This window comes from Phodopus roborovskii, unplaced genomic scaffold (assembly GCF_943737965.1).
Source record: "Phodopus roborovskii unplaced genomic scaffold, PHOROB, whole genome shotgun sequence".
Classification (NCBI taxonomy): domain Eukaryota; kingdom Metazoa; phylum Chordata; class Mammalia; order Rodentia; family Cricetidae; genus Phodopus; species Phodopus roborovskii.
The window spans coordinates 1,827,425-1,851,755 of NW_026125397.1; the positions used below are offsets into that span (position 1 = coordinate 1,827,425).

A 24,331-nucleotide genomic window follows, 5' to 3' on the forward strand; every position below is an offset into this window, starting at 1 on the left:
AGCCACATGAGACAGATATGTCTCTGTCACCCCAGCATCTGGAATGCTGGCACAAGAGGAACAAGACTTTGAGGTCAGCTTGGGTACACAGTAACAGCCCATCTCAAACAAACAAGCAGACAGACACACAAACAAACAAATGAGAAGGAAAAAGGGACTTGGGGGAAGCAAACAGTCTGTAAGAAAGAAAATTAAGGTCACCTGCTATTCTGCTCAGTGCTTGGCTAAAAATACTTGCCTCATGCAAAGGACACAGCTATATGCAATGGGAAGGCCTTCTCTACAGACTCACCAGCATAGTCACACATAGCCTTATCAAGTTCTCCTGGACCCTGGATATGCCCAGAGCATCAGTGCTTCAACACAGTCTGAAAAAGAGTTGATGGGAAGTCAGATGTCTCTGAAAGCAGACAGAATGGAGGAGGGGCTAGAAAGATGGCCCAGTGTTAAGAGCTCTTGCTCCTCCTACAATGTGGGCTAACGTGTCTCAGCACTCAATTGTCTTACAGGAATCTCATACTTCAGTTCTAGGGAAGTAGCAGTAGGCATACATGTAGTTACACTTCATTACACTCAGGCACAACATTCTGACACACAAAAATCTGAGAAAAGTAGAGAGGGGAAGGAAGAAGGAAACGTGTGTGTGTGTGTGTGTGTGTGTGTGTGTGTGTGTGTGTGTTCATGTACACATACACGTATGTGGACTCCAAAAGCTAGGATCTCATTTTCTAATTGCCTCACCAGGATACAGCAAGCATTTTTCAGTATCTACCTTCCTAGTACGTGATTGCAGGTGGTTAACACAGTGCTAGACTTTTCCATGGCTTCTGGGGAATGAACCCAGGCCCTTCACACTTGCACGGAGAGCAGTTTGCCCATTGAACCATTTCTCCAGCCTTGAAGGAACTCTCGAAGTACCTTAAAATTTTCTACATATTGGTACTGTGGTTAGTTACGGGGGGGGGGGGGTCCCTGGGGTTAGGCTGTCTCTGTGGGAGTCTGGCCTTCCTTGCCAGTCACAGAACTTCCTTTGATACTCCTCTTTATGAAGATGACAGTTGTTCCTCATCAGGTAGATGTGAAATGCTACCGGTTCATAGAAAATGCCACGAAAAATTTAGGCAGCTACTGCTATTATTATTACTATGACATTCTCTGGGAAAATAAAATACCTACAATATTTTCTTCTTAAATTATAAATTTTTGTTTTGTTTGCAGCAGTTAGTGCTTTTGTAAGCACAATCGGCCACAACCACAATTATAAAATAAAAATTTCCTTATGGTAATGGCAGGTCTATTAAACCTCAGCAGGACCCCCCCCCACACACACACAGAGGCACACCATACATACATGTTTCTGTAACAATCACATCTAACATAAAAACAGTATTTGTTAAATGCTCTGCAATCTCTTTGACTCCCAACAGGGGGAACTAGCCAGCTGTGATCACTATAATCCAGAAAGTGAGGTGTTATGGCTGGGATGAATGGCTGCATTATCTTAAAGCTATAAGTCATGGCTGATAGTCATACATATAGAGTTTACTCCTCTTAAGTACAAAACTCTCCCTATTCACATATGTGTCTTGTTACCTTCAGGTACTACTGTTCTAAGCACCTTGAATATAATAGGTGGTGGATTTGAGACAGGGCCTAAGTATGTAGCCCAGGCTAACTCAAACATATCATCATTCTTCCTCACCCTCTCTAGTGTTGGAGTTACCTATGTGTGCTCCCATGCCCAAGCTATACTAGACTTTTATTTCCCATTAGAACCAGTGGGGCAAACACAACCTGCTTTGTACATGGAGAAGCTGAGGCCCAAGCACTTTACCTAACCTGCAAGTTACACGGTGAGAACAAGCTAGCATCCAATTTAGGCTATTTGAGCTCAGTTTGAATCAGGCTAGGAATATTATTGTTGGAACTGTGGATGGGAATCCCTGAAAAGAAGTTATGCCGACAGACTGATCAATACCTAATCAATGTGGAGAGGTTGAAATGTTGAAGTTCCAGAGATGAAGTACCAGTTATCTTAAAGGCTTGCCCACCTCTCTTCCTGACACATCCTGCTACTGGGTCAACTTACCATCTGGACCATGAGTATGTATTAACTTAGCAAAACCTAATTCTCTTTCAATCAAAGTGTTCAAAATGCCATCATATGACATGTGAGGTATGTCATTGAGATCCCTTTGCCTAAGTCAGCTCCCTGTTTCTCCTATTCATATTTTTAAATGCCTCAATATATAGCTTTCTTTGTTCTGTTACCATAAAAACTTCACAAACCTGCTTCCACCTTGAAACACAGATTTATGGAACCTGTATCTCTGTTTCTGGGAATTAGTCGCTCGAATTTGGCTCCAAAGTGAACTATTTTTGATCCCCCTTTGAGTCACAGAACCTAACGAAACAGTGTCATCTCTTTCAGAGATTCTGAATAGCCTATTGTCTTTGTCCAGCTTGGTACTGATGAGCTCCATTCCTCCAAACACTGGACGTTGCATCCTTGGAATGAGGAGACATTTCATACAGTCTAACATTATTCATTAAGACACCAATGAAAATTCATTTGATTGGTAAAACTATGACCATTCCACACAAGTATATTAGACACAGCCAATATTTTCATTACTTTTGAAAGCCTTTAGGTCCGGATGTTTACAACACACTTGTCTTCCCACCATTGACAATGTAAACAATTAACCTTGCTCAGAACAAGCGTTCCTGCTGGGTTTTGAAATGAAAATATTGACCTCTAATGACAACGAGTGAACTTGGTTTCTGTGAAGGCTGGCCAGCGACATCCTGTGCTCTCAGGCACAGGTCTTTCCAATGTTCTTGGTTTTGTTTGTTTGTTTTAATTGTTTGTTTTTCGAGACAAGGTTTCTCTGTGTGATATTCCTGGCTGTCCTGGAACTCACTTTGTAGACCAGGCTGGTCTCAAACTCACAGAGATCTGCCTGCCTCTGACTCCCAAGTGCTGGTATTAAAGGCATGTGCCACCACTGTCCACATCGTTAAGCAAGCACTTTCCGTTTCTTTAAGATCACTAAGGTTTCAGAAGATCCCTGTGGTACAGGGGAAGAGGCGACACTCACAAATGTTTTGGTTGACCTTTCACAGGAAACCATGGCGCCTGGCACTGAGAACTTTGTTTCTCTCAGCGCCACTCCTGGCTGTCGCCCAACCCTCCCAGCCACACCTGACTCTCTAGGGCAGAAGCTGGCTCAGGACGCTGATGCGGAAGATCTCCGTTGCCAGTGTGTGTTGACTTGTGGTTTTATTTGAAAAAACAAAAATTGTGTGAAGTGGAATAGATAGAGGTCTAACCGGGTTAGATGTATAGGGAACGCAAAGGGAACAAGAAGTCATGCACGGGGGAGCGACGGGCCAAGTCTTCAAGTGTAAAGAAAGTGTTTGTTCCACGAACTGTGTTCATTCATCAGAGTTTCTGAGCTCCCCATTTGACATAGACTGAAAGTTAGACACCAAAGCCACCCAGACACAGAGATGGCCTCGGCAGCCTTGAGTGCACTGCCCGGCCCTGGCGGGACACCCAGCTGGAAGCAGGCAAACAGATGTGTGTTTAAGGCTGGAAGAGTCAAGGTCCAAAGGTGGGGTCCTGGCAGGAAGTGCAGCCTCTGCCTGTGGGAGCCAGGGAACTAGGCTTCCAGGTTTGAGCGCACAAGTCCCTACATTTTAGGGTCCATCATTTATTCACAAGCTACTGGGATGTCCCAGACTAGGTGCTTGAACCTCAGGTGTGGACTTAGCAGTGCTCCCCACACTATCGATGCACACAGCTTAGGGCAGAGCACCGACTGGCGCTGCAGTGTCCACAGGTGTGTGCGCTGCGCTGGCGGCGATCGGGTGGGACTGCAGGCGGCGGCGGGAGGGACAGGCACGCCCACCCTGGCGGAGAGCCCGGGGCTGATCTGAGCTCTGCAGCCCGGGTGACCCGGCAGGTCGGGGCAGCGCGCTCTGAGTCACCGGAATCTAGGTGTGGCTCGTGCGCCGCGCCCCCGCCGCCAGCCCCGGGCCGCGTCCTCGCGGGAGCCGCCTCTTCCTTTAGTCGCCGTGTCCGCGCTCGCGGGGCCACTCTCCACCGCTGCCACCCGTGCCCCTCGCTCCTTCGCTCAGCGCCGCCACCGACGACATGCTGCGCTGCGGCCTGGCCTGCGAGCGCTGCAGGTGGATCCTGCCCCTGCTGCTGCTCAGTGCCATCGCCTTCGACATCATCGCGCTGTCCGGCCGCGGCTGGCTGCAGTCGAGCACCCACTTGCAGACGTCCTCGCTCTGGTGGCGATGTTTCGACGAGGGCGGAGGCAGCGGCTCCTACGATGATGGCTGCCAGAGCCTCATGGAATATGGTGAGTGGCTGCCGCCTCCGGGAAGCCCTTGGGATCGGGACCTGTGGCAGCTGCTGGGGCCTGTCTGATAGGGGTCAGAGGTAGTGGCTGCTTCAAAAGTCCACTCAGAGCTCAAACTCCAAAATCTGGCTTGAGCCAAATGAAGCAGCAGTTTGGGGTGACCCAAATCAGGCTCAAACCTGAAAGAGACTAGCTCAACTCATTTAAAAATAAGGTTTGTCAGTTACTTGAGCAAGTTGATCAGCCATTGCAAAGTAAATATTAAAATAACGTGCCAGACTGGATTTATTCGTTTCACTTCATTTAACTTAAACTTTTGTTTTTTCCTCGTGAAAAAGTTGGAGCAGTTATAATTTCAATAGATACTTCAGGAGCTTAGCGGTAAAGCTCGTTCATGTTCACTCTTGTTCTGGGGAGTGGCCTTAGTTGAAGTGTACCTGTTTATGGGAGAAGTAAACACTTCACTCCAACCGAGTGGTGTTGGCACCTTTAACACATCGCAGGTGGCCTCTGCCTGTTTGCCTGTGCCTGAGGAAGCCTCGGTACTTGGTTTAGCAGTCAGTATTAGTTCTTGGAAAAAAGCATTTTTCTTCCCGAAATGGATGTCCTCGTGTTTAGGATGGATGCAGGAGTGGAGAGCAGGGGCCCCTCCTATAGCCAAAGCTTCAGTAATCAGGTTTATCCTTCTAAACAGAAAAAAAAAAAAAAAAAAAAAAAAAAAAAAGCAAGTCACCTTTTTCCTATTCATTTTCAAGTTTCATCATAACTTGATTCTTTTCCTGTAGCAGCCCACCCAGGGTTTCTACCAGGTGCTATTTGCCTCGGGTTCTGGGTCCCCTATCAGCTTCCTGATGTAGCTTATTCTCTCTGGAGGAACTTCCCCAGACAAGGAGACAGGTAATAAAATGAGAAGATGGCAGCCAGTCCTGCTTTCTTTATGGCTTGTGCTCCCCTAAAGACAAAGACATAAACACTTGACCTCCAGAACTTCCTGTTGCTACAAATCTTTTAGGTTCTTACAGAGAAGGCATTGCCTTGGAATAAATGCATTCAAACTCATTCTCTTTCAGAGGTATGTGTGTAGGTTTTTAAAATAGACTTTGTTAATTATAGCTCACACCAAGTCTGATAGAGCCCCCAAAGAGTACTCAGTAGAGGAATTCCGCTTGCAGAGGCAGGACCAGCATTCTTGCTGGGGCATGATTTGGCCTGCAGGGCACTCTTGTGAAACACACACAGTGCCATTTCCATGTTTCTTGCTTTGTAAGGTGAGCTCATCAAGCAGGGTGTGCCTGCTTGAACCTCAGGTGGATGCATCACTGTGTGAATTGAAGGGGAAAGGCATGCTTTGTTTCTGGTTTGTTTAACTATGAGTCCGGAGCATTAACTTTTTTTCTGCTACAGGCAAACATGCATCCAGTGTATAGCTTGTTTCAGTTTGACATAGAAACCAACCTAGGAAAACCTCAGTTTCCCAAAAGAATCCTGAAAAATTAGTCAGTATTTTCATGATGCAGTGCCTGGCTTTAACTGATAGGTGATTGAACACCTCAGGGAAGGTTTACTTCTCTATCACCTTCACAGAGGTGACTAAGTGCCCATGATGTGGTAGACAGCTCTTGTTCAACACCCAGATTCATATCACCAATGGAAGATTGGCCTTCTTGTCAGGCTGTGGAAGAAGACAAGATGGCAGGTGAAGCCATCTACAATGCCCCCATCTCCCAGTTATAAATAGAGATGAGTTAAAATATTCTTATTTGGCCTGGGTTTATAGAGCAAGTTCCAGGACAGGCTCCAAAACAATACAGAGAAACCCTGTCTCGAGAAACAAAAAACACAAGAAAACAATATTCTTATTTTGCACACTCTGTGGACTGCTGATTAGTTTGCAGCATGGCTGTAAAGGAATGTGTGTTCTTCACTGTAGGCTGATTATCTGGGCAGTTGGGAACTCTATAGATCTCCAGAGAGCTTCAGTAGGGCCTTGCTGAAAACAGTATACTGACAGGAGCTCACATCCTGTGGAATGTACACATTCCCACAGAGTAGGAGTGTTGCATTTTGTATGGCAAGGGACAAGGTGGATGGGCCTGTTTAAAACCATAGCAATGTATGAAACTGAGCATGTGTGCCTCTTCCTCTAAAATGCTTAATGACACTAGAAAATAATGTTTGTTTGAAGCTCTTAGCAAAGCAGAACCTTCATTATGCAATGGTTGATGATCGTGTTTACTGAATGATATTCACAACATTAGTACATTTATTTTGGTTGTAAGGACTGATTATTGGTGATACTGACAATAATACCAAACATTATGCATGTTTCATAACTTTTTAGGAATTAATGATTATATAGCAATATTATATTCTTCATTATTAGTGTTAAAATTTCAAGACTTATAGATTATAATGTCATCTCATTTTTTTTTCTAAATAAATAAATAAGCCAAGTTAGACCCTGAATATTTTGTGATGGTGGCAGCTAAATTGACATTTATCTTAGCAAATAGTTGCTTGAATTGAATGTTTTGGTTTATATTTGTCAAGAAGAAGATGAGAATCTAAATTTGCTATCAAAATGATTATTTGAGTTTCTATTGTAAGCCAAATTCAGAATAAAACTTCACTGAGTATGCACACGATGCTTTTGTAATACCAGAACCTTCTTTTTCAGTTTAGAGAATATTTCCACAAGGAGATATTTCACACTTCAGTTCACAGACTTCCGACCCCAGGCAAACTCTGGCTAGTCAGGGTGGAGAACATGGGGATGAGCTAAGTCAGTGCCTGGAACCGAAACTCTGAAGCATGGGACCTCAGTTTACCAAAGATATCCCTTGAATCTCCTATTGTACACCCAGTGTTTTCCTTAGACACCACTTTCCTGCAAGTCAAAGAATCAGACTATCTTATGAGATGTTTTAAGATCATCAAGTGCCCTGGTTCATAAAAGTGCAGGACATGAGAAAAATAAGTTCGAACCAGTCATTTACATTAGACTAAATTCACCAGAAACGCCTTCATTCTGAAATGATGCTCTTACAGTTTTGGGGGTGATAGGCTGGGGTGGGAGGGGTGGGAGGCAAGCTGTTGATGCTTTATGAAGTTAGATTAGTAGATAGATTTCCTGTGCCTGTAAGTACATATGTTCACACTCTTAACAGTAAATTGAAGAGTCACCCACTCCTTTGATGGAATAACTTTAAAATGTACACTGATGTGTAAACCCTATACGTTGAGTACCCATGGTACAGTCTAGTCTACTGTTGTCTGTTCCAGTAACATCCCAGAGAACCTCAGTGCCATGGAAGGGACTCCCATTCGGCTCTGTCTAATAACAGAGACTTCTGGACCTGTGGGATTGGACAGGAATTAAAGTGCTGGGATTCCAGTTTTTGTCAAAGCCCCACAAATAGTACCCAGGACCAAGCTGATTCCCTTTAGCTGAGGACTTAATTCTGACCCCTGGACAATGCTGCTTGGTTACAGGTACCTCCCCTATATGAACTGAGAAGAACTATGCTCCCCCATCATTCCTGCTGCCCTGCATTCTTCTAATAGATTTGAAAGACTTGAGGGTCTGCTGACTGCAATAGAGTGTCGTTTCCCATTCCTTAGAGGAGTTCTGTAAAAATACAGTGGTAACTGTCATGACCCAGCTGGGTTTCAGGAGAGTGTCAAGTGTGGAAGCCACTCCAGCAGCTGCAATGCCTTGCCCGCTGCTATTTCTCTACTTGGCCAGCTATTCCTTACTGCCTTCCAAAACTTGTACAGGATGGTGGCCTGGTCCTGTGTGTGTGTGTGTGTGTGTGTGTGTGTGTGTGTGTGTGTTAGGGCTATTCTTAATTATCCTCAGGAGTTTTGCTCCTCCATTGTTAAACCAACAGCATCTGGAGGACCTGGGAGGTCACTAGATTCGTGTCTCAACCCAACTACATGGAGAATCTGCCATGTAACAAGTTCCCTGGGAATGGGAGCAGAGCAGGTTTGGGGTGTTGTTGCAAAAGCTTCCAACAGGATGCCATACCTTTACCTATGTCATTGACTTTATCTTCCCATTGAATATACAAAACAGTATTTTTATATGTCATATTCAACTGTGCTTACTTATGTGTAGAATCTTTTAATTTTTAAAGTATCCAGATTGCACTTCTGCCTGTGAATGGCATATAGGACCTGACAGAAACAATACACAAACCATCTGCTAGGAACTCTGCCTATCTAGGTGGGAACTTCTATATTGCTGACTGAAAAATGTATGTACTAGAATGTACTTGTATGTATGGGTATGTACATGTAGATTCTAGAAAGGGACCCTACTTCAGTTTGATGACACATAGGTTCCCTAAGAGTCTTGGGGTGGACCCCAGGCAATGGGATTCACACAACTATTTTAGTCTGTTTGGTCCACATGTAAAATCTATGAAGAATATACTAAACCCATGGGAAGCACTAATTTGGAGGTGGGAGGAGAAATCAGTGTGTTTCTAAAACACTAATTTACAGATTAGGAAATCAGCAACATTTTCCCTTTTCCTTGGTTTCTTTCATAGCATAGTTCATAGAAAACACACTTAGGACATACACAGAATACATCCATGAAACAGCAGATGGCTCTTCCTATGTGGAAGCAAAGCAAATAAACAATTGCTACCCAGGAACACTGTTTACTGGAGCCCTGCCTGCTTCCGCCGTCTCAGTCTCGACAGTGAATCACCCCACACAACTAGGAATGGTGGTAAAGTTTGGTGTGCAAAATGGGAAGGAAGGACCGAGTTGTTCAGAACTGACAAAGATGAACTCTGCTGCAAAGTGCTGTGAGCCATCAAATCAACAACAAGGAGGACTTAGGGCACATTTTGAAAATGAATGTTTTTCCTTGGCATTGGTAACTGAGATGTAATTTGCATCATCATATAATGCGAAAGAGAAACAGTTCCCAGAGACTTGTGTAGATTCTAGATGTTACACAGCAACTCCCGGGCAACTAAGTGAGATCAGAGGTATTCGGAGCACAGGTATTGTAGCTTTTTAAAACGTGTATATAATGAGAAAGTGGGGCTGACCCCTATCACTCTTCTCAGACAGAGTTTAGGTCTTGAGCCCCCTGCTCAGACCTGGTAAGGCCAGCCTCTCCGTCCTAAAATAAGACTGCTGTTGACCTCAGAAGGAGAAATCGGTCCTGTATCACTAGGATCTTTAAAACCATGCCAAGATTTTGGCCTAAATGATTGTTAAATGCAGTGCAGCAAGGAGCAGGTTTTACGTGTTCTACGACTAGAGTGGCTTTTCTCAAGAGAAAATGTTGCTCAATTTTCCATTTTGATTTTCTTTAGACTCAGCAGTTTAAGTAGACAAGACATTAGTTAATGGATTTAATAGGGAAAGAACTCCAGATGGTCCATTTTAAGTGTACGTTCACCTGTTGGTGTCAGATATGTATATTACTAGGTTACTGTTTCTTTTATGCAATTCCTTCCATGACCCTGAAATTAAGTGTGAGTTACACTTCATCTAAATATCAAAGGAAGAAGTTACAGCAGTAACCTGTCTGAGCTACTCTAGTGGTCCTCAAATGAACAGGTAAGAAGAATATGGCAAGATTACAGAACTTTTTAGCTAGCTTTCATAACAGCTGGTGATCATGGTAGTTCAGTTATTGAAGTATGTTCCTTGTTAGGAAATGTCCCTGTTCCTAATTAAAATCAAACACTGCTATTTGATGTACTGTTGTGTGTTTGCATTCTCTGTGTGCTTGCATGGATGGGTTGCCTTTCCTGGCTTAATACAGGGAACATATGTTTTGCTTTTTTGTGAATGTAACAATTGCTTTTATTGAACTTAATGGTTGTCAGTAGTTATATAAACAAAGAAACAAATAGACTACTTAATATTGGGTCACATACTTAAACCTATAAGGGTTTGGGGGTAGCATTGTTTCCATTTTAATAAAGCTTAGTCTTCTGAATTCTTATCCTCGGTCTTTAGGATGCTTACAGAAGGGAACAGCAGGGAATAATGGCAGGCATGGGAGAAGAAACAATATTATATTTTTGTCTCGTATGCAGAGTCTAGATTTGATCCTGTCATTACATATACACATTAACACACTCTACATGAAAGCAAGGGAGACTCTTCGAAGGGAGGGGGGAGAGGAGGAGGCAGAATAGTGAGGGTGAGTATGATCACTGTACAAGGATGCATGTGTATGGAAATGTCATGGTGAAGCCAGTTGTGTAGGAACTAAAGCAAATCTTTGCCATGCATGGAAGAAGCACAGGTAATTAACGATCAAGCTTCCGGGGTCCACTTGCTCAAGCCCTGATCCAGGCCGCCTGGAGTGAGGCAAAGGAATCTGTATTTTAATACGCACCATTACTTAACATGACAAGCTGGCCTATGGGCTACACTTCAGAAGATCTGGTCAATTAATTGTCTCCCAAAGCGTAGTCATTTCTCATTTAAAAAATTCCCTTCCACAAAGGACAGAGCAAAAGTGAGGAAAGAGACACTGAGTTGTATATCCCAGCTTTGGCTTCACCTGTGTGCTTTTAATATAAAATATTATTGTGTTAACCTTGCCCTAAAATCTCTCATTGATCCAAGGAGAAGAATAAGACTTGGGGAGGAAGCTGTCAAACTGGGTCCAACCACAGGGCATCTCACCCTTCTTCCCCTACTGCTGAGGGGTCATTTGTAGGCAATTATGGTATTGGAAGACATATAAAGATGTTTGTTCGCCGTACTCATTTGTTATGCTGCAATCAGTCATGCACCCGAGGAGGCCCTTCAGGGCACGAGGCAGATGGAGACAGGAATGAACGGGGAGCTTAGCCCACATTTATCTGTAGCTGATAAGGATAGGGAACTGGATGATAGACATTTTAGGGATAATACACATCCTTGCAAGTGTGAGAGGAGATGGTCTTGGCAGATACTATGGTAACAGGAGAGGAACTTTTTGGATGGCATGGTGGGGTGGGGAGGTGGGGGGTTGAGGGATTCCCAAAGAATGATTTGCACATTGTAGCTCATTGCCACAACTTGTAGTCAGGTGTGTCTAGACTGAGTTCCCAGCTGAAGAGACTGGCACATGGTTAGTGAGCAGAGGCAGAGTATCCATGAGCTCCTGCTGCCTCTAAAGCCCTTGCTTTTCACGAGTCATTGGTTGACCTTGAGCTCTGAAATGACTGCATATAGTGAGTGTGTTGTTAGCTATGCTGTGTAAGAAGTAGAACCCAGGGAACGGGCTCTTAGCTCCCCTTTAAAATTCAATGAGGAATGGAATAAAAGCAAGCACAGATGATGGAGTAAACAAAACTCGGGATATGAGTACAATAAAATGCCAAGCTGCAAAAGAATGAAGCTCTAATTCATACTCTAAAATGGGTCACCTTTAAAAACTACTTTATTTAAAGATTTAAAGAAGCCAGTCATGCCTGATCATGGAATGTAAGAGTCCATTAGTGGGGAATATTCTAGAATGTGCAAATTAGGAAGACAGGTTAGTGGTTGCCAAAACTTAGTAAGAGACAGAATGGGAAGTGACTATAGATGGTATGTGGCTTCCTTTGGGAATGATGAGAATATTCTGGACTTGTTAATGGTGATGGTAGTATAATTCTCTGAATATAGTACATCCAACACAAAACCAACTCCCAACCACAGGATCATGCACATGTTTTTTAAATACATGTGTTGAACCCAGACAGGCTTGGAAACCAACTGTGTTTTTGCCATCTGTGTGCCCCCTCACTTCTAGAGTCTACCATTACTTCTAAGTTAGAAATGAGGGTGGTGTGAGCCTACAGAAATTGTTCTGTGGAACTGGTGCATATACTAATGCTAATTTCGAGCTCTGGGTGCCCGGTAAAGAGATGAGGAGTCAGTGCAAGTTGAAAGATAGGGGTTATTGAGTGGTTTGTCTCGGCTGGTGGATCTCATTTCAGTACTTACAGAACAGAAAGGCACAGGGCTGGTACTGTTCAGCGTAGGCCTTCAAACCTAGAAGTCAGTTTCTGTCTCACTGCCATCTTTTTTAAGACCAAGTTCAATAATGAAATAACTTGTGAATGAAGTCAGACATTATTAGAAACTAAATAATAATCCTTTTAGAGGAAGGATTTCCCAAAGAGTGTGTAACTTGAATTGATCAGTGTGAAGAGTGTTTATCATGGTCTGGTTGTATTCGTATCTGGGTGAGCTTTTAAAATTGGCCTCTTTATGTGGAAATTCTGCTAAGAGCTGAAGTTGCATTTTAGTGATGTAAGTGTTTGCCCCCAAACTTAGGGGAACAAAACATGTTAATAATCCTCTCCAAGTGAATCACCCAGTTTCCTCTTGGACAGTGGGATCCCCAACCTTAATATTCCTAATCCCAACTAATAACCCCAATCTTAAATATTCCCAACCCTTTCACAAAGCAAAAGAAAATCCTCCCCCCAAACTCTATCCTTGGGAGGTTTGGGTCAAAGGATTCGGTTAGCAGTTTGGAACGTGGTATGTCTGTCTTACAAGTGTCCATGTCTCTGTCCTGCAGCATGGGGACGAGCGGCTGCTGCCACGCTCTTCTGCGGCTTCATCATCCTTGTCATCTGCTTCATCCTCTCCTTCTTCGCCCTGTGTGGACCCCAGATGCTCATTTTCCTGAGAGTTATCGGAGGCCTCCTCGCTCTAGCTGGTAAGACAGAGCGGCAACGGATCCTCACTTGTCATCAGTGGCTGTGGATGTCCTTGGAAGACTTCTGGCAGTTGTACTTTCTGATTTGTCCTTGGAAATGGGTCACAACGGGCAAAAGTATCATAGGACAGCTGTGTCCCCTTCCCTATGTGCCTCAGATGATCTCCTCTGGATTCAAATAACAGGAGTTGTCCTCTGTACATTTCTCTCTCTTAAGTATCCCCATCCACTGAAACCTACCCCAGAGATGAGGACTGTGTCTGTTTTGGAAGTACAGCAACCATCAGAGTGCTTGCTAGTCCCAGCCTCCTGTGAGCTCCATTCTGAAGGGACCCAAACCTCCTTGAACTACTTTACTTGTTGAAGGAGTTTTGTGCCAGGGTCGTGGCTCTGGTATAGGTGATTTGACGACATGGAGGGATGCAGGCAGACAGAACCCAGGGTACATCTTTATTAATAGAATGCAAGGTCCTGGGATTTAGGAGTAAGGACTACTTGAAGTTTCTGGCAAATACCTGTCAAAGGGGGCATGGTCTCAGCTATAAGCTAGATTCAGAAGTGTTACAGAGTCACTGGAGAGGTGGCTCAAGCAGTTAAGAGCACTGACTCCTCTTCCAGAGGACAGAGGTTCAATTCCAAGCACCCACACATTGGATCCACCTTCTGTAACTCCAGTTCCAGAAGATCCAACCTCCTTCTGGTTTCCATGGCACTGCACACACTTAGTACACAATTCATCAGCAGGCAAAACACCTATAAAATTAAAATAATATTATAAAACAAGAAGTAGCAAAACTAGGTTTTCTGAGACCGAGGAAGGGGTTGATTGATAGCTTATTTCTCAAGATACCAATCAAGGACCAGAGGGAAACCAGGGCATGAACTGGGAGAGACAATCTGTGTAGCCAGTGTTGGAAGCAGGCCAGGAAGCCCCATGACTACATGGGTCCCAGGACAGTGATGGCAGGTGCTGTGTTCTGAGAGGAAGAGAGGGGATAGGAATGGGCATAGGAAATAAGGAAAGAAAGAGGGGAGGTAGGAGAAAGAGAGGAAGGAGAGGAGGGAGGGAGTAAAGCGAAATAGGAAAGCACTTTAGTGTCTATCTGTGGTGCTCTAGAAAGAATTTAAGATGGTAGAACTATGGGGAAGACAAGTAATGGCTTAATGCAGTTAGAGACTCAGCTGATTCACAACGATTGCACTTATTTTCTACCTGGAGTCTCTATATGACACCACTTGGTTTCAGGGATCTCTTACACTCAGTAGCCAGTCATCTGGTTAGATTCCTCCGCCACTAAGCATCCTTTTAGAGGGACTGTTGTTAAAGGAGGAAACTTTGTGAACCAGTTGTCACTGTGTGTCCTAGCTGGCTGTGATAAACACCATGATCAAAAGCAAACTGGAGAGGAAAGGGTTTATTATTACACTTTACAAGTTAGACTTGATCAGAAAGTGAAGCCGGAGCAGGAGTTCAGACAGGAATCAGAGGCAGGAGCTAAAGCAGAAACCATGGAGGAACACTGCTTACTGCCTTGCTCAGTGCTCAGCTTTCTTCTTTATGCAATCCGAGACCTCCTACCCTTGGGCGGGCTCACCCACAGTGGTCTGGGCCTTTTTATAACAATCGTTAATCAAGAAAATGCCTCACGGATATGCTTACAGGCCAATCGGATGAAGGCATTTAGCTGAGGTTGCCTCCTCCCTAGGAGATTCTGGCTAATGTTGAGTTGGCGAACACTAACCAGTACTCTATGCATTTATTCATGTATTGATTCATTTGAACCTCTGTGTGATCTTTCATGTATTTATTTGTACTTTCATACTCTGAGCTTATCTGTCCTTCCCTTTAGCTGTGTTTCAGATCATCTCCCTGGTCATCTACCCAGTGAAGTACACACAAACCTTTGCCCTCCATGATAACCCGGCTGTCAATTACATCTATAACTGGGCCTACGGCTTCGGATGGGCGGCCACCATCATTTTGATTGGCTGTTCCTTCTTCTTCTGCTGCCTCCCCAACTACGAGGATGATCTTCTGGGCAATGCCAAGCCCAGGTACTTCTACACATCTCCCTAAAGTCAGAGGGAGAGCCCAAGAGAATCCCTGCTACAAGATGGGTCCTGAAGAGGAAACTGTTCTCCACACCACGAGGAACCTATGCTTGGGCAGTGTTCATATGATCAGAAATGATGGAATAAATGCTAAAGAAAATGCTTCGCAAATAGTGTTAAGTTTCATGTCCTGTATATGTCTCGTGGAGTTAAAAAAGACTTGTTTCTGTTTGCTAATTATATGCTAATTTCTCCTTATATCAAATCTTTATCATTTAAACTGCATTTGTTAAAGAGTGTGTGTATGAAACTTAGTAAGGTGGAAATGAGGTGGCTTCTGAGACCTAATTATCTGACCAAGCATTTATTTTCCAAGTTAGAATGGATTGTTTCTACTAAGGGCTGAGGAGAAGGAACTACTGGTTAAAGAAAAAAAAATTAGTGACCAAATATTCTAAAAATAAAATAAAAAAATGAATGCAAAGAACAAAACAAACTTTTTTAAAGTTTTAGTTACATAGAGAAGCACAATGCTTTCCTGAATGACATCGTTTGTGAGAATTGGTAGTCAGTGTTTTGAACAATTTCTGTCTCGCTAAGCTTCATGTTAACTTACTGTGACATGTGGAAAGTGTTCTAATATAGCCAGAGCAAGTTACAACAGTCAGGCCACTGTCACTACTGAAATGCTATAATGAAATTCCTTTCTTTAACAGAGTTTAGAGGGATAGGGTGTGGGAAGAAGCCATATAAAATCTGTACAGTTTTGTGTTTCTATGTTCAGACCGGATGGGAAGATGGACTAGACCTAACTCATCCTGGTTGGTGGGTGTGATGAGGTCAGGTGGGAAGGCATAGAAGGGTCACTACTATCACAGCAGTGCCCTTTCAAACATCCTGAGGAGAAGAAATGTCAGTTCATCATCTCAGCCCTAACTGGGTTCTACCGACAGATAGTGGGAATAGATTTTAACTGTAACAGAAACCTAAATAGAGTTAGTTAAAAACCTGGTCTTCCTTGGTAAACAGACTTAAGATGTCTGATATAATAAATACGACTGGAGAATTCAGGAACTGGTTTCTCTGCATAGATATTGAATGGCCTAGTGTTATTATTTTTACCATTTGTACTTATGTAATGGAAACTAGCTTATTTTATACAGCAGACCACTATTTTGTAAGTTGTGGCAAAGGCAATTACAGTTTTCATTTCCAGCTTCCCCCAATAAACCAGGTGTTCGAATCCTGTGTCTGCTTTGTAGTTTGTTGTTGCTGCTGCGAATTTTCCATTCTGAGAGGAGAATTAAAAATGCTTTGATGGGTAAAAACAGTAGACAAAATGAAGTTTCATGTCTCATCTTTAAGGGCCGTGGTCTTGTTTAGATACTCAATTACATTTTTAAAAGTTCATCCTACAACTTTAATCTTGTGTACTGTGGTACATAAGAAACTTATTGTCATAAACTCTGGAAGTAGCTTTATTGAACACAATTATAACACATAATTGATTTGGGTTTGGGTTAAAAACAGTTTGTTAGGCCTAAATTTAGATAATTCAGAACACTTGTCAAGCCGGTATCTCTCTGCCCAAACTTGTTTTGTCATTTTTGTGCATCTTAGGTTTGGGTTGACTCTTCCCCTCATCTCAATTATATTTTTTAATGTATTAGTGAACTCTAAAAGTCTCATGTGGACCTCCTCCTCAATGAGTGATACCATGTGTGCAGACATTAAACAGTGTCCACCAAGCTGTACCAACAGTGACTGACAGATTTATTGTGGCAGGTTCAGATTCCCAGGATTTATTTGTGCGGGTTAGTTGAAGGGTCACTCCTTTCCCATCTCCTGGTTGTGAGCCTCCTGCTTATGATGGGCCCTCTTCCATCCGGGGAATGGAGGTGGTAGACTGTTTTCCTGCCCACCTTCCCTTTCAAGTCTTGGTTGGAAGTTAGGTGTACCACAGCGCCTGTAAAGTGTGAGACAGGACAGCGGGCTGGTGAGCAGAAGAGTAGAAACATTCTGCCTTCCTTCTTCTTCTTCTGGCTGGTTGGTCCTTGGCAGTGAATTTTCATCGTAAGCCTTTTGCTATATAAGGTAAGTATTTTATAACAAATTTAATGTGGTCTTGGTGATAATTTACACCATTTTTAAAAATCTAACTTTTCTGTGACAGGCTGGAAATTTGAGCTTGTAATTAGTGCTAAAATCCCCATTTGCCAAAATAATAGCACAGCTATTTCAAGAAAACAGTGGGCATAGAAATGAAGAAACTTAAGTCTATTGTACCTAGAATGACAGATGACAAACTTCTCCAGAGCACACTCTTTGAGTTTTGACCTATTTGACTTTCTCCCCCCACCCCCCGCGGTAACACACTGTATTTTAATGATAAATGGTTAAGGGGAAATACAAGTTAGAGGGGGCAATGGGCTGACAGGACAGAAGTCTTTCTCCACTGACACTGGCGACAAAGGTACACTGAGTGCCATTACTTTCTGAACGCCCCATTTCTTGCCCCCCTACCCAAGTACGAAGGTCCTCCAGGCCTCAGAGGTTCTGAGCCCCCATGACAGATCTAAAAGGAAAGTCTTGAGAATTCTGGACAGACCTGACTAGGAAACCATCTAGAGACAAACTGCCTTGCCTGAGATTTCTCATGGCAAGGCAGAGGTAGTTTTTAGTTGCCTAATTATATTGAGTCCCCACCCTTTAAATAAGCAGTGCTAGCTTCTCAGACAATTATCACACACACACACACACACACACACACACACACACACTGTGAGTAGCCAGATGTGCTAAGTGCTACTTGCTACTGACTGTAACAAAGGGGTGATATGTCAAGGTTCTTTGCTTTTCACATAGGTGGCCATGCAGGGTAATTAATTTTAGCTCTAAAATCATACACTATGGATGGTCAGAACGGCCATGAAATCCCATAGGAGACCAGCAGGCTGGGTTTCCTCTGAGCTGCTGAGGGATATTCCTGTGAGTTTAATAACCTTGCTTTCTTAGGTTCTCCTGGAAGTCTGTCCCCCTCCTGTGAGTCTGTCCCCACTGTGGCTCTTGCTGGTTGTGCAAGTGTGGGCAGGTCATTTTCTCAATCTTCATCTGTACAGGGAATCGAACACAATTCTCCTGCTCAGGGGTTGCACAATTACTATTTAGTTAATTTACTCAACTGTTCTAGGGGAAGAGAAAGAGGCTAAAATGAAATTTAGTATTGTAGTGCTTTTTTTCAAATGCTTATCATGAGTAGACAGAACAGTTAAAATCACACTACTATGGTGGCTGGAGTTTGGTTTTTTTGTTTTTTTTTTTTTTTTTTTTTTTTTTTTTTTTTTTTTTGCTTAGTTGTTTAATAAAAAGATATTTATTAAGATGGAATTTTCTACTATGAACTGAAAGCTTTGGATTCAAGGTGCTAGAGAGGAGTAATTTGGTACATTTCTTCTAGAAGAACAGGAAAACACCACAGAACAGTAAACCATATCACAGGGAATAATCCATAATGAGAGGGCCCTGCTAGCTGACCATAAACCTTTATCAAATTTCTAGAAGATGAAAATGGGTGACACTGTCCACAGCAGCAGACACATGCAGGAAACTTCAGTTTTTTGGGAAGTGACAGCTGTGACTCTTGGTAAGCTCCAAAGAGATGCCAAATGCCAAGTGTGGAGGTGGAGAGAAAGAGAGACCGCACGGGGGTGGGACAGAATGAAAGGGGGGGAGAGTGAGGACATGTGATCCGATTAGTTAGAGGTTTGTCCCTTGGGCCTCTATTAGTTGTCTCAGAGTGGGAAGACAGGCCCCAAGTGCTTTCCTGGAGGTAAAACCCAAGGATACTGATCAGGCTAATTGGCATACTCTATCCTAAGGAAGTCCCACATATTAACCATATAATCCCACCTGACCCTGTCCTGAGGACTACGTTTTTCTTACCCGTTCCGAGAAGAAATAGGAGCATGTCCCTGGGTGAAGTAGCTTTTCAAAGCCCAGGCATGGTAAAAAGCAGCAAAGACAGTAATACTGAAAGAGTAGAGGGAGCTGGGGCAGTTTGGTAGCATTGTGGGACACTGAATTAGCATTGTGGGAGTGTGTACTGCCCATCTATTGCTGTGGCTTCCTTCATCTTTCCTATTTCACAGGCAAGCAGCAGCAGTCTACCTGGCTCCCATGTTGGGGTCATGTGATAGAGAAGAGTGGCAATGGTGAGGGATCAAAAAAGGACCAGGTCTGGTGGCATCTGGTTCTTCTGGGAATGGTGTGGATGAGGAAGGCAGCTAAAGACAATGAAGAATGTGTCTGTAAAAATGACACACCCAGGACCCTGACTGTGTGCCCCACGACAGCACTGGAGAATGCTCTCTGCTTTGAATAAGTAAGTGTTCATCATCGGGCTGCCTTTTCAGAGCTCTCATGTGTGACTGGACTTTGTGAGACATCACTTTGAAGCCTTATACATATCAGCCCTTTTCCAAAATATCCCATGGGTGTGGTTGAAACTGGTGCACGCCATCTTGGTCAGGGAAGTCTACTAAGAAGGCACTGAAAGCGCCTCTAAAGCTTCTGAATGATGTAATATACATAAAATTATACATATGTATATGCATATACATGAGATTTTATATATGTGTATACACAGATGTAGCTTTTCTTGTTATCTGATCTTAACTGAAGTACAGTTTAGTTTCAGACATTAGAACCAGAACTATCCATAGACTACACAAAAATGGTATGTTTTAATTATCATCTAAGGGGTACTTTGAAATCTATGTTGCAAAGAAAAAACATATTAACACAGGGTAGGTAGCCTTGAAGATGAAATTGAGGACACAAATATAGTTGCATCATAGCCAACCATTTTGGCTTATTTACATCATAGAATATTCCTGATCAGAATTAGAAACGTGGGGGGAAGGGTTGCTTCCACTTTCAGCTACATTGTATCCAAGTCTTTTGCACCCAAGTACTCAGGAAGAAAGAAAATGTGTAACCAGGTACACTGATGGCTGCTCTGAGCCTTTGCTTTTTGAGCTGAATTTTAGGCGAGCATAGCAAACTTGTTCCAGAGCATAGTGTGCTGTTTCTAAATTTCACAATTCTGGGTGGTAGCTGGGTGTGTGTGCTCTGGGTGTGGCAGGGAAGAGTAGAATGTACTTCAGGTGTGGGAAAAGACAGCCAAAAGGGGGAATTAAATGACAGGCAAGCTCAGTCATGTTGATGATCTTCCTCTGGTATTGGCTGAGATTCAGTGTTTTTCTTTAAGAGCTCATTGTCTTTAGCCCTGGAAGTTAGTAAGGAGACAGACAGACAGACAGACAGACAGACAGACAGACAGAGACAGAGATGGACAGATACACAGAGAGAAAGCATTTGAAGATAATTTTCTTACAAAGAAATGGAATCTTGTTAGTTTAAATGCATAAGAGTGTCTCAACCATAATGAGTCATCACATAATCCTAACAGATGGTTGTACAGTGGTTTGCCCAGCCAGTTTTTCCAGTACAAAGACTCATGATAATTGACCAACGATTAGTAACTGCTTTCAACTAGGTTGCTCTTAAGAAAGAACACTTATTTGCAATAACAATCCTGAACTTAATCTCTGAAAGTAAATTGGTATGTGAGGCTTTGCGAGCAATTTCCATGTGCAAATCTGGTTTCAATGGTCTCTATACTCTGTTCTGGGAGATATCCTTACATTGAAATGTTTCTGTGAAAATCTGTGTTTCTGTATGCTATTCTATCCAGTTTCTAAAGTCAAGCAACATTTTAAGGCCCAAGCCTTTCTCAAGAAAAGGGAAATAGAACAGAACAACAAAATAAACAACGCCCTTCCATCTAATTTCAGACAAATACGAATAACTAAAGAGAAGCTGGTACAGACAGGAAGCACTGGTATTTGTTAGATCATGGGACTGATGATCACTCTTGAAGATATTTAGGTATTAGAAATTGGATACAACAATATAAGAGATACCAATATGATAAAACAAATTCTTGGCAGATCCCAAATGAAAATTAATTCCCCCCCCCCCCCCGGGCAGGGTAGATGACACTTGGACTCACTCTGGAATGGTCTTCTTGGTAAAGTTTAGGAGAAGGTTGTAGTTCCTCTGAACCAATGCAGCCATCCACCAAGGATACCTAAGGCTGGAGTCTGGGAGGCTTGAATGCAGCTGTGCAGCAACCCCCCCCCCCAGGGCAGCCAGACACCTCAGTGAAAGTGCCCACACTCCAAAAAGAAACCTTATTAGAGGTGTATGAAACTTTCTTCTGCACTTAGCAATCTCTGTCTCTTCCCAAATTCTCTCTGTGAATCCAAAAGCATTGACATGAAGATTCATTAGGAGAGTGAAAAACCCTCTCTCATCCCATATTTATAAATTCAAACTCAAATTCGTCACAGATGAAAATAGAAACAGAGTCAAATTTTGTCCCTTGTCCTTTGTACATGACATAAGAATCCAAAAGAAGGTATAGGCTTGTAATTCCAACTACTTAGAAGGCCAAAGTAGGAGGGTTGCATGTTCAAGGCCTGCCTGGACTGCAGAGTAAGAGCCAGCCAGGGCAACTTATTAAGATGCTGTGTTAAAGTCAATCAGCCAGTCAATCAATCAATCATCATCATCATCACATTAGCATTGCCATCACCATCATAAAAGGACTGGGGATTATAGCTCAGTGGCAGAGGGTCTACCTAGCACACCACAGGCTTCATGTATTATCAAAGAAGAAAGGCATGCCATATGCAAACATTTTGTTCCCAATACCTCCCCACTAGGCTTGGAATGAAATGAATGGCTAATCTAAAGTTCCCATGGCAACCTGCTGGTGGTTGCCCCAGAGCTCTGGTGGTGTTCCTGGGACTCCATGGATGAGTGTCTCTTTCACTCTTGCTTAGTGGTACCTCTTCCTCCTTGTAAAGCCAAGTTGCTGACAACAGCCATTTCAGGAAGACCTCCTCTTCCAGCTCTGCTGTCTCTGCTGGCTGGAGCATTGCTCACATTGTTTTACTCATAGTCCTTTGTACTTAGAACAATTTTCTGATTCTAAAGCTATCTAATTGTAGGGCTACTTTTGAGTTTAAGTGAGGGTGTGAAGGAAGCTCTCTGTGTTCTCACCAAGGCAGAGGATCCTACAGTGTGACAGTGGGTAGTCTGTAGAGAGGTCCCACTGGGGCCTTGTGTTTATTTTGGTAACAGAAGCACAATCCTTCCTCTCCACCTGGGTGTCGGTGAGTCATCACAGCATGGGGACAGGGTAGACAAGGCCTGTATCTAAACTTCTAAAACACAGTGTCTCTTGAAACAATGTTGGCATTGATCTAAAACATGCTCCATCCCTGGCCAATGGCAATCACAAAGAATGTTCATGTGGCTTATATTCAGTGCAAAGCTGACAATTAGTTATAGGCACCGACTGAGAGAAACCATCACTTTCTTTTGGCTTCTACAAATGCCTATAAGACTTCTGCAAAAAGAAAAGCCATGGTATATAATTATTATCTAGTATTTTCAGTACAAGAAGAAATAATAATGTTTTCCTTTCTTTAAGGAATGAATACCAAAAACTCCACCTACCCCCAAACCCATAATCCATGCTCATAGATAAATATTACTAAAAAAAAAGACTTGATGCTAAGCAATGTAATAGTAGTTATGTCTATGACTTTTACCACCACAGAAGCCCTTTACTATGTTATGTGTCAGGTATGTTTCATTTGGGCGTGCTAAGTACATTATTGTTCTCATTTTAGAGTTAGGGACATTGTGGTTTTCAAAGTAAATAATGAAGCCATTACTTAAAGCCAGGCAGGTTTGATTCCAAAATGGATTGTCTAACTGCTACATAAGTAGTTTTGAAAAATAAAGAGGCAAAAATAGATTTGTCTTTTTTAATCATACAAACTTTTAATCATACAAACTTTAGAACTGTTGATATAGACAGAAAAGGAAGACAGACCTGTAACTCTTGTTACTTAGAAGGCCTACTAAGAGGACTTCAAGTTTAAAACCTCCCCAGGGTACAGAGTGAGTTCAGGGTGAGCCTGGGTAACTTAGCAAGACCCAGTTTCAAAATTAATAAGTATAATTCCAACACCATAGAGCTAGAGATATAGCTTATTGCTACAGCATTTGTATAGGGTTTGCCAGGCCCTAAGTTCAATCCCCAGTATTGGCAAAAAAGAAAATAGAGAAAAATAAATCTATGCCGCATGGTAGTTTACCCAATCTAGAACTTCTCAGTGTGTTTGCACTCATTTGGTGTTAAAATAAAGTATAAGTCGTCCGAGGATGCTCTGACACCTCCATACACTTTTTTATGAATGTTAGTGCTTTAGGGACATTTCTAAGAAAGAGCATGTTGATGTGTCTGGGAGCTGATCCTAAGGAAGTACAAAGGAAGGCCTGGGCAGCATGGGAAAAAGATAAGTCTATGTCTATAGTCTGATGACTGCTGCGGACAAGGGGGTTCATGATCTCAGAGCTGTGTAGAAGACAGCTTGAACTGGCTCTGCTGAAGTATAGAGACCTGGCTTGTGTACACAATGGTTTCTGTCCTTCACTGCCAAACCTTGTTCTGAGTAGCCCCTGGCTCCAAAGCAGCTAGATGCCATAGTCTCAGAAGTACAATGTCAAAAGGAGGTTCTGTGAAAACAGCTATAGTTCCATAGCTACAGTTGTGCGTAGCTTTTAACTGGCCTTTTGGGAACAGCATCTATACCCTCTGGTGTTAAACATGGTCCGTTAATCCCAGGTGACAATTAACTCTGTCAGCCTGCTGGTCTACTTTCAGGAGACACTCCAAATGACCAGAGGCAGCAGCTATAACTCAATAGAACTCTTATTATGTTATTATGTCCCTTGGTTAAATTATTTCTTTTATGTTATTATGTCCCCTGGTTAAATTATTTTTTTTTAATTTATGTTATTATGTCCCCTGGTTAAAATATTTCTTGTATGTATATATGTATCTATCTATCTATCTATCTATCTATCTATCGGTCCACCACTTAATTTATTGTTGTTGTTCTGGGAATCAAACTCAAGGCAAGCAATCTACTATTGAGCTACAACCTTGGTCCTGGTTGAAATATTTCTATTATCCTTAGGGACCTAGACTTTTAATTCTGACAGAACTTCCTATCAAAGGAAGTCTATGCCCCCTACCTAAGACGCTGAGAATATTATACGTGAGGCTAATCACCATCTCCAA

At 42.7% G+C, this 24,331-nt stretch overlaps 1 protein-coding gene across 1 annotated transcript; it reads left to right on the forward strand.

Annotated features, from left to right (window-relative positions):
- The first annotated feature begins 4,053 nt into the window (after positions 1 to 4,053).
- On the forward strand, positions 4,054 to 15,279 carry Perp (p53 apoptosis effector related to PMP22). Its single transcript, XM_051175350.1, has 3 exons — positions 4,054 to 4,373; positions 12,916 to 13,056; positions 14,907 to 15,279. Exons 1-3 carry the CDS (start codon positions 4,160 to 4,162, stop codon positions 15,131 to 15,133), a joined length of 582 nt encoding a protein of 193 aa, XP_051031307.1. The 5' UTR covers positions 4,054 to 4,159; the 3' UTR covers positions 15,134 to 15,279.
- The last annotated feature ends 9,052 nt before the right edge of the window (positions 15,280 to 24,331 follow it).

Bases quoted from the DNA above. Each gene is read 5' to 3' on its own strand.
- Perp (XM_051175350.1), top strand. From the start codon at position 4,160: ATGCTGCGCTGCGGCCTGGCCTGCGAGCGCTGCAGGTGGATCCTGCCC. The intron at 4,374-12,915 runs GTGAGTGGCTGC...TCTGTCCTGCAG, and splicing joins CCAGAGCCTCATGGAATATG to CATGGGGACGAGCGGCTGCT. The intron at 13,057-14,906 runs GTAAGACAGAGC...CCTTCCCTTTAG, and splicing joins AGGCCTCCTCGCTCTAGCTG to CTGTGTTTCAGATCATCTCC.